This window comes from Liolophura sinensis, chromosome 7 (assembly GCF_032854445.1).
Source record: "Liolophura sinensis isolate JHLJ2023 chromosome 7, CUHK_Ljap_v2, whole genome shotgun sequence".
Lineage (NCBI taxonomy): Eukaryota > Metazoa > Mollusca > Polyplacophora > Chitonida > Chitonidae > Liolophura > Liolophura sinensis.
This window is the reverse complement of record NC_088301.1, coordinates 38146001-38156534: the sequence shown is the minus strand read 5'-3', so window position 1 is coordinate 38156534 and position 10534 is coordinate 38146001. Positions and strand designations below refer to the sequence as shown.

Genomic DNA, 10534 nt, shown 5'->3' with positions numbered 1-10534 from the left:
TCACATCAAGTTCAGTGTTACTGTCAACAGTCTCTGGAGAAATTCTTGGGGATAAGCCTATGCTTTTGACCCCGGTGGATTTAGTTTTCTGGTTACAGTTTCGGCATTGTGAGTCTACAGGAGAACAAAACTCAAAGTTTTACACCACCTATATGCCAGTAAGAGAAATAAATATAATTAATTATGGTGATACAATCTAATTAACAAGTGCAAGCTGAAGTCAGCTGATCATGAGTATGCTGAAAGTAGTCACAGCTGAACCTGTGTAATCTGAAGTAAAATGATTCTGTAAGTACCTAAGCTAACGTCCAGTGAAGCTGTTTACACCGAGTTCAACTGAACCCTTGTGAGCTGATGTTTATTGAACCTGTGTAATTTCATGACAACAGAGCCAGTGTAATCTGAAATCATTTGAACCTCTGTGACCCAAAGTCATCTGAACCTTTGTGTGCTGAAGTCATCTGAATCTTTGTATTCTGAAGTCAGTTGAATCTGTGTAAGCTGATGTTAGCTGGACCTGTGTAATTTCAGTCTGTGTAATCTGAAGTCATCTGGACCTACATGTATGTAGGCCTTAGCTGAGCTGAACCAGTATAAGCTGAAGTCAAACGAACGACTGTAAGCTGAAGTCCGTTGAACCACCATAATATAATGCAAGGAGTGGGCCTATGTAATGTGGGTCAATATCGTAATGTGTGAGAATTTCAGCAGGTTGCAAACAAGATGCTAGTTTAATCCTGGCCTTGGTTTAATCCCGGCCTCTCAATCTGCATTTCCTAATACCCACAGGTTACAAGTGTTTTATAATTCAGAACAAGTGACCCAAAAGTTCATCATCTAATCATCACGCAGAACTATTTAGTATACATGCCAAGATGAAGCATCACTTCGTTAACATCAATACAGGAGACGTCCAGCAGGAGTAAGCAAATATACAGTAAATCACTATAATTTTTCACCTATGAATTAGCCTGTTGAACAGAATCAGAGGTGTAGCCTGGTTCAACATTCCCAATGTGAATCTCAGCTGTTACAGACAAAAACTTTATGCCACTAAATAGTCATTTTTTTTATTGTTTGAACCAACTAATGAAATTCATTAATGTCCCTAATCTCTCCACCCTCCACTGTCCCCATCCCTTGACAAAGGTAAGATTAGTTAGTTCAAAAAGTTCATGAAATTATAGGTGATTTACTGTATGGTGGCAATGGTTCGTAGACCTTCATACCAAGAACAAAAACTCAAAAAAAAAAAGCTTTATTTAATATTTAAATTTAATTTCTTTGTAATTGTCATGTCAGACTTCATTAAAATCTTGAATGAATATAAAACAGGAAAGAAAGGGAAAACAATACAAGAAATAAAATGGACGTAAAACAAGTAACACTTTTAATATACATGACTGTATACAACCATTGTATACCATGACAAACAAAGGTAAAGATTTTGCATTGAACTTGAGGACGAGCTATCAAAATAATACAAAAACAAAAGAAAGGGACCGATTATTAATTATGCCTAGCATGTTTTTCTGTGTCGTATTTCCCAAAATAAGGAAAATGTACACAGCTGCAAAACAAAGTCTGTACATAACATCACCTTTAGAATAATGGATGCATACACTAACTTGACTCCCATTCTTCCCCAATGAACATGGTGGCAAGCCAGATTTTTGATCAAGTTATGTAAGGAGCTTTTACATGAATGAGAGTGTTAATAAAAAAAACAACAGGTTTGTATGTGTAAATATATACCTTTCATTTTTTTACCTGTATACACCAAGACTACACTTTGTTTCTTTGCAGCCTAATACCATACTACAGAATATTTGCAGTTACATGCATTTCAAAATGAACAGTTACAATTCAGGAATATATGACTTAAAAGAAACAACATGTCAATGCATAATAAAGGTATTCTCATAGCACCAAATTCAAACATACAGCTCAGAAATCTAAACTGTGATTTTCTGAAACAAACAATGGCCATTTTACAACACTTAATCATTAGGAAAACATACACAAGGGAGTCAAAGACAAAGATATGAAGAACACATTTTTTCCAGTTTAAACTGATAAGTAAGCATGTTAACTGTTGGCATGTCACAGCCTCATCGGTTGTGGTTGCATGATCTCCATGTGTGTACACATGAGAGCAGATTATGGTTAAGTAGGCTAGTGTTTGCATTAGGCCTTCATAGAAAAATTTTGCATTAACACATTTTCAATGATTAATTTCTCATTAAACAAAAATTTAAAACAAAATACATGTAACAAGGAAAAAAGTGCCACTTGCCCAATTTTTCATGAGGTTTGTGATGGTAATCAAGTATTTTCTTTAATGTGGCTTTATGAAAAAAAAATTACAGCATTCTCGTATTTGTGCATAGTGGTTAATCATAAATGTCTGCTTGTACTTTTTCTGCAACAATGTGTATTATATATGAATTACATGTAGGCAAGTAATGAGGCTTCTGTCCATTTGGGAACAATTATATCAGTCTATTAGTCATTGTACATGTATGTTTCTAATTTAGTGAAAGTACAGTTTGCTTGACAAAGACTTTTCATGCCACACAGTTGTCTCAATGCAAATTAGGAAACATACATGTTTTTAAATTGTAATATGATGTGATAGTTCTTGTAAAATTAGTATTAGTGATAAAAGACGAAGTAAAAATTCAACTAACCTAACTACATGTATTAGAAATATTATATAATTATCTCATCTGTACAAATAAACAGCAATTATGCCTGATAAACAAGGCTGTATGTATGTACAATCCATGGACAAAATACAAGAATGTGCCTGTTCATTTACATCATATTTACAAATAAGTAAAAACATGCACAAAGTAACATTTATGTTACAAGTGTGAACATATAATACTGTGACTTGGATCATTGTAATCTACATAAGAATTGCATTGCCATATGAAGTTGCAAGGATTGTCAGGTAATTCTTCAAATTATTGACTATAATTTTATACACCTAGCAGCAATGTAATATGGCTTGAAGTTACCACACTGATTTACCAGCTAGTATAGTCAGAAAGTTGAATGGAAAGGGAAGTTTTGTTACAATGTATACGCTACAATCAAGATATAAATCCATAAGAGTTATGAGGTCTATGCGTTTAACTGTACACAATTAGTATATACAGCTCTTTTACTAAAACATTATAAAACATTGGTCCTCTGTACAGGTATACATCTACATGGGTGCATACATCAGCCACTCTTAAATGACTCACAATAATCAATTCCAAGATCCCATCAAAAATCCCCATTTATATCCAAAGATGAAAATTTCATTTTTCTTTTCTTTTTCCAACCAGGCTGCTAATTTGTATATTTGTATTGTCTCTGTCATATGCATTAACAGGAATCGGCAACAATACTTCTGATTTACTACATGAATGTGTCCTTTGTATAGCAAGTCTGGGTCTCAGAGATAGTCATATACACACACAGTTGGAGGTACATATATTAAGGATACAGCCTTATTACCTTCTTAAACATGAAATGCAATGCTTTCCAAGTTTTGGAAACTGTCAGCTATATCACCTACAGGCTTCTCATTTAATAGCATAATGGTTACAGGTTACTGTAGTGGAAATAATTCACTAATTTATCTTTCATATTAATCTTTGCATTGATATATGAGACGTACATTTATTTCTTCTTTTTTTCAGGATGTTGCCATAGGATTATCATTTCATGAAATGCAATGGTTTTGAACACCAGATAAATAAGTTTCCAATCATCAATAATCAACCATTTTGGGCTAAGGTTGAAAACTTACAATCCTCTGTACAAAACAAAATATCTGAAGCTGAATGCTCACACTTGATAGAGCACTGAATCAGCAGATAAATTATACCTATTTGATGCATATATTTAAAGGTTAAATGCAACATTTTGTTAATCTTTAACATACAGTTTGTGATACTGTCTATCATAAAAATGTACCACAAAAGGGCCACAGTTTCCAAACAATGATGGGTAAAAAAGGCATAAAATAGAAGGAAAATTCTGGGTTGTTAACTATGATCCAAAAATGTAATTAAAACAAATTTTAATTTTAAAAGCATAATTTTCTTTATTTTTCACATAACCATAATCTTCTTCTTGAGAGTTACTTATCAGGAATCCTTCACGAGTTCAATTTGGAGTACAATTTTAGGTCTATGTGTCATGAAATGGCATTATCAACAAATAGCAGACTGTTTAATTTACAACTTACTTCTACTCACATATATGGAATGAATTCAATGTAACTCATAAAAAAGAACAATATACTGCTCACTGTGTTAAATTTTAGCAGCAAATCGATAACCCTGACATTTCACCTTAAGGAAACATGGCCAAGAATGAAAAGCAATGTTTGGACAGATTATTTCTCCGTTACACGTCATACTATACATTATATATGTTTACTCTTATCTACTTAGTTTTGCATGTTCTGTTCAATTTGAAAATAAATCTGTAACTAACATTACATACTGTAAATCGTCAACCTTTTCTTCCACTAAAGCACTTTTTTTAGTGGAATTTAAGCATACAATGCTTAAAATATAAAAATTATGCTGAAATGATTCATTTGTGTGACTAAAGAAGCAAGCTTCATAACCCTGAGCAAATTAGTTCTTTACACCTCATAGTTCTCTCAAAATCTTTCAAACATTGGTTACAGAGGCGGTTGAAAAATTTGGGTACCACCTTTTTCTTTACACTGTAGAAAATATATAGATACACATCTGATTATCAACTCTGCTACTGTTCTTGCTTGAAAAATTACAAAATTTTCTCTGCACCCACTTTTTTGCATTTCCTGAAAAACTGCCATGTCATGACTGAACCAAATTACTAGTGAGTAGTTGAAAATAGACATACTTAACCATAACTGTGTAACCTAAACAACTGATATTCTATTGTAACCTACTTTTTCTGCCATATTGTTAAGTGGCCAAATGCTTTAACAAACTTCTTCTCCACAAGAACTCTACTGATTAAGCTGAAATTTGGTATTTGGTGTAACAGCATTCACAGAGCAACATAAATTGCAAAGGGCGTTGAAGTCCAATGAAAACTGTAGAAATTCGTCATGTGACATCACATCACAATCTATTTTTGAATTTTAAAGTTACAAGTATCCAGTTATAAAATCTGGTTTCTTTTCTATGATGTATAATTTCCCAATTGCAATTAAATCCTACCAAAGTGTGATTTTATTGACATTTTGAAGGTCAACATTGCTGCTGCGAATCTGAAAATGGGTTTATGTGCCAGTGTGAACACTTTAACATACCGATTTTAACAAGTTCAACATTTCTTTAGGTGAAATGAAAATTTTTCACCCTATTTTTAAAAGTTGTATGTTAAGTGGGGCTATTAATAGCTTTTGCAGTTTACCTTTTAACTTTGGCCTCCTGTATTGTTGTAAGAAACTTAAAATTGTTCTCCAAATTTTGATGTCATATCAGCAGCAGAATTTCATGGAACCTGGGATTAATTAATCCCAGATGAAACACTGACAGAAAAGACTTACCTGCCAAGTTTGTAATCAGTTTAATGTAATAGAAATATTGTTAAAAAGGTACATATCATGTCAACTACATATAGTGTACATGCATGTACTAGATGTATGTTCTGAGTATAAATATAGATTCCGAAGGGTCAAGGGAACCATATGGCCCCAGAAATAATGTCTGTGCAATACAATATGGTCCTGATAAAGTTGTGTACATGTCCAAATGTCATGTTTCCTCATAAGTAACAGTGATTTACGTGACCACAGTTGCTCTATAATGTTTAAATCTGTAAGTGTAGTATGTGGCTTATATTGGATGCCATATACAGATCAATGAAAGAAGACAGTGAATTTTTGTTGCACAGGTATCATATAATAAATGGACATTTACACAAGTTTGTATTTTTGGTAGCCTTTGAGAAGCAGTTTCTTACAAACAGCATCTATATAAAAAAAAAGGAATAGGTAGAAAAATATATCTTCTTGAAAACAGCAGTTCAAAACCATGCATTAATACACTCACACACAGTACATAACACTTATGTAATGTATACAGGATTCCACTTACAAATTGAGGTAGTTAGTGAAAGGTGGAAATATATATATATTTTATTAGATGTTGAAGACTCTAGTGTGTAAGGCTATTACTAGAGTTCATGTGTACTGATCAACCAGCACAGCTGCACCGGCAGCATGGGAGAGTCTCCCTCATTCTGAGTGCTGATGCTCCCAGGCCCTATGGTGTGACCCAGCTTAACCCCACAGAATCAGTGAGCTGCCACTGCAGGCTGCCTTCCCAACACCTTCCTGCACTGTGCCCCCCTCCCTATGTGAGGCCTGTACAGCTGGTGTATGCAATAAGCAGCTCTCGCCCACTTTCCCCAGTGGTTGGCCCCTGTATGATGTCTTGATAAAAAAGCATGACCCAGCTATAGGCTGTCTAGCTGTGTAAGGTGCCCGACACTCACACATTCAGCAGGCATATGCACATTATGGCCTAAATAAGTGAGGTAGATATTAAAACTTAACTGTGCCTAATGATTCATTTACTTGTAACACTGAAAGTCTGTAAGAGACAAGAAGTCTTTTTTTTAAAACCCTTTTAAATACAGTAGTGACGGCAGATCAACAACAATTTAAGACCAAAAAGTAAAATCCGACAATCAAGCAAAAGCCTTGATCAGATTGTTAAAAACTGTGGAAACAAAGGAAATATATGATGATAAAATTTTTAGAAATTAGGGTTGGAGTGGAAAGGAGGACATATCCTGGAAAGCAGATATCCTAAAGATTAAATCTCCTCACTCTGGGTGTTTTTCAACGCAACATCTGAGAAATTATTATTATACAGCCTGAAAATTATCAGTGACTATGCTAAGCAAAATATTCAGAAGAAATAGGTCAGGATGGTGTAATTCTCTAAACTCCTATGAGTATGTATAGATGTTCAGTGCTGCTCTCATCCACTTACATGGCAGCCTGCCAAATTCTCTGAAAGGTCATGCAAACTTCTGTCCACAGATGAAAAGTACCAGTGGGATGAACTAAAGCTCACTGTACATTAGTACCAGATGTTACATCATTGAAAGAGTGCATATTTAACTGTTGCTAAACAAAAGGCCCTAACTGACTGCATAATTACTTCACTACACACTTTTTATGGACAGCTTACTAAAGAAACCATAAATATGTATGTATTTTACACATTATGTCAGGTATAATGGTACGTATAGATGCATTCATATAACAAGATGTAAGGCATCATTAATGATTGGGGAAGACCCCTTAATACACAGGTATAAACTGGTGATATAACTAACTTTGGGAATATGCTTATAAGAATTAAGGAATACCATCACCTGAATAGAACAAAACTGGGGACCAACATCATTATACAATTTAATGTATGATGGGAAAATTATACACCCATTAAAATAGTACTTACTTACTTATTTAAGGCACAGTTAATAGTTACACATCTATTTTCTTATTACACTTTGGCACACTAGGAGGTACTTTAATTCAACATTGTAGGAATTTAGTTTTACACAAAAATCCTCTTTATACGACATACATATCAAGGAGTAAACATTAATCATGTTAATTTTAAAGTCTCTTTCTGAATCGTCCAATCTATGGCAATGTCTATATGTGCATGCATGTACTTAGGTATACATGCATACAACATAAATATACATGTACTGGTTTTAAATATGCTTCCTTTTATGCACTTCTAACCAAGCTGGATCATTCATTGCTTCACTCTAACCAGTTAATAATTCAATTTATATATTTCAAAAATTTCAAAATAACGTCTTGACAGAGTTAATCCTTAACAAATGACATTCATTTTCAATGGTCATTTAAAAGATCAATGTGAAGTAACTTTATACACTTTATACATATGGAGAATTATTTTACTCAAAAACCCACCTCCTAGAAAGTAACAGTCTCACATAAAAACAATTTATAAACAATGATACATCTTCATATTAATAAAATAGTATATATTGTTCAAAAAGTGTATAAAAACTTGTTAAGGATTACTGGGGAAAAAAAGATAACCTGTTGTAAAAAACTAATACATGGATGTAAATGTCTTAGCCATGGCAAGCCTGGATTTAATACTTACAAGTTGTAAAACTATGTAACATTTCACACTATGTTACAGCAACTTGTTTGAATGTAGCTACACAGTGTATGTATGCATACACAGAAGACTGGGCTACCTCCAGCTGCTCTCTAATCCATCTACTTTGCAGTGACTGTATGGGGCACTGAGTGTCTTTGACAGCATTTTACTTTGTGTGTCAGCTTCAACACCATGGATGACCATAAGATAAAGAAAGTTACATGTAGTCCAACCTTTACCATACAGGGTAAATCGAGTGCTGGCAATAGGCTCAATACCCAGTTTATAGATGAGGTATCCTACATAGGCATCTTCAACAGGAAAAGGTGTGACAGACTTGCTGACCTGCACCAGCCGAAGAAGTACATCATAGGACATGAGATACCCTGTTCCACTGGAATATCTTGGGTAAATTGTCTCTGCAAAATCCTGTTCAGAGACAAACCAGCGGCTCTTTGGGTTACGAACAACTGTCCTCTTGTCTTCGGCTGAGAAAACATTTCCCACGTACAGGTTCAATAAATTATGATTATGGTTCACTAGAAAGTTATACAGAAGTCCAGCATTGACAAAACAATCATCATCTGTTTTGAGCAGATATTGAACCTGGTGACAGTTTTTAGCTGCCCAGTCAAATCCATGGAATACTTTCAGGGTAAGATTTCTATAAACATCCAAATAGCTGCCTTGTAAGATGTCCCTGAAACGAAAGGCTTCCTGTGTGATATGAGTGCTGATAGTGGAATTCTCTGTCTGTCCTATCATAAACACACACTGCCACTGTTGGGCTGAAAACCCCATAGTATGACTGCTACACCAAGATTTGCGGATGGCATTTCGTCTTTCATAATTGCCAGGCGCAGATGTTATCATGATCAATAAAATTGCATTTTCCTCACAGTATGGCTGAATATCATTATACGATTTGAAAACTTTGATATCCCACACATCACCTGGATCTTTTCCCAAACGCAAAGGTGCTTTGACATTTATAGAATGTCCATCTTTAGCTGTCAGTCGGAGTTTTCTCCTTCGTGGCACATGATAATTGTCAGATGCTGTGCCATCAGAAATCCCTGTGCTTAGCTGTGGTGCAAAAGACAGCAAAAAAAAGCCAGACACAATGGTTAAAATTGCAGTTAAAACAACAGCTTTCACCATAGACTTACATGACAATCTGCCGGGCCGCATGACTGTTAAAACAACAACAATGACTCTGTGAGACCACAACTTCTCCCTGTCACTGCAACCAGAGGTCACTCGGGATGAGGATGCGCTGAACACTTTAACACACTCAGGAGGTGTCATATCTACAGCTTCTGAACTGACAGGTTTGTTATTCACAGTAACTAGGCAAAATCTGTCGGATGTGGCTTGGGCAGGAAAGGTAAAACAGTCAGCACTTCTGCAACCCCAAGTTGTTAAATACAGTTGTCCCACAGGAGCAGTGAAGCAGAAAAACTAAAATCTTGGTCGCATGATCCTTCCATAACAAACCAAAATAATCTGTAACGGTACATATAAAATTCACTTTATATACCGGTATAAATTATTCCTACCATCCAATCCAGTTCTTGTGACCTGTTCATAGTAGCAAAATTATGGGTCTGAAAAGATACAAAAAAGAATATTTTTCAACCACATAATGATTTTGGGACTAGCACATTTTCTTTTCAAACTCAAGAATTATACTCAGTGAGTTAATGAGGTAATAGTAGACCGGCCCATACATTTGACTAACAAAGTTTAGATACATGAAAATAATTTACACAAGACTTGTCATTATATTACTACAACTTTGTGTGGTGATTGAACTGAGACTGCATTACACCATGGTTACATTAACAGTATATAGGCCTACATGTACACATTTTCATACAGTGTTCCTTTTGTTTTCCCCAATCAGTGTCCCCCCTCCCCCCACAAAAAAAAAATAAAAAAATTACAAAGTTACTCACTGCAAGAAATTCTATTTGGAACAAAGCAATGCATTACTTCACTCACAAAATCAAGGAAATGGCATCTATATATTAAAGAAACACAAAACAACACTTATTCCTCGACGGTATGGAAATCAGCTGTTAGACCAAAGTTCATCTGCTAAAATAGTACCCTGGTTGACCTAGTTATACTGAGCCCTATACCCTATACTTTGTTTAGCGTCGGCAGTGGTCAAAAATTGCCCACATTGGTTTTGCATAATTGTCATCCCTCCTGCGAAAACTCCGATAGCTACTCACCTATTAATCTGATGGAAAATCATCAAAGATCACTCCATTTTTTAGATGAAACTACCCATTTCAGCTTTCATCGTGAACGTCTTGTTTATCTCTTCACATTTGTCACGTGACCGCAAAGCCGAATATGCG

General features: G+C 35.0%; 1 protein-coding gene across 2 annotated transcripts; it reads right to left on the bottom strand.

The window, feature by feature from the left end:
* Positions 1 to 1257: 1257 nt before the first annotated feature.
* LOC135470156 (beta-1,3-galactosyltransferase 5-like) lies at positions 1258 to 10501 on the bottom strand. Of its 2 annotated transcripts, none has more exons than XM_064748933.1 (2): positions 10406 to 10501; positions 1258 to 9772 (listed from the first exon to the last, which is right to left on the bottom strand). In XM_064748933.1, the coding sequence occupies exon 2, from the start codon at positions 9471 to 9473 to the stop codon at positions 8259 to 8261; it is 1215 nt and encodes a 404-aa protein (XP_064605003.1). In that variant the 5' UTR covers positions 9474 to 9772; positions 10406 to 10501; the 3' UTR covers positions 1258 to 8258. The 2 variants fall into 2 exon arrangements, with proteins under 2 accessions (XP_064605003.1, XP_064605004.1); XM_064748934.1 differs by lacking the exon at positions 10406 to 10501 and adding an exon at positions 10124 to 10252.
* Between the last annotated feature and the right edge of the window lie 33 nt (positions 10502 to 10534).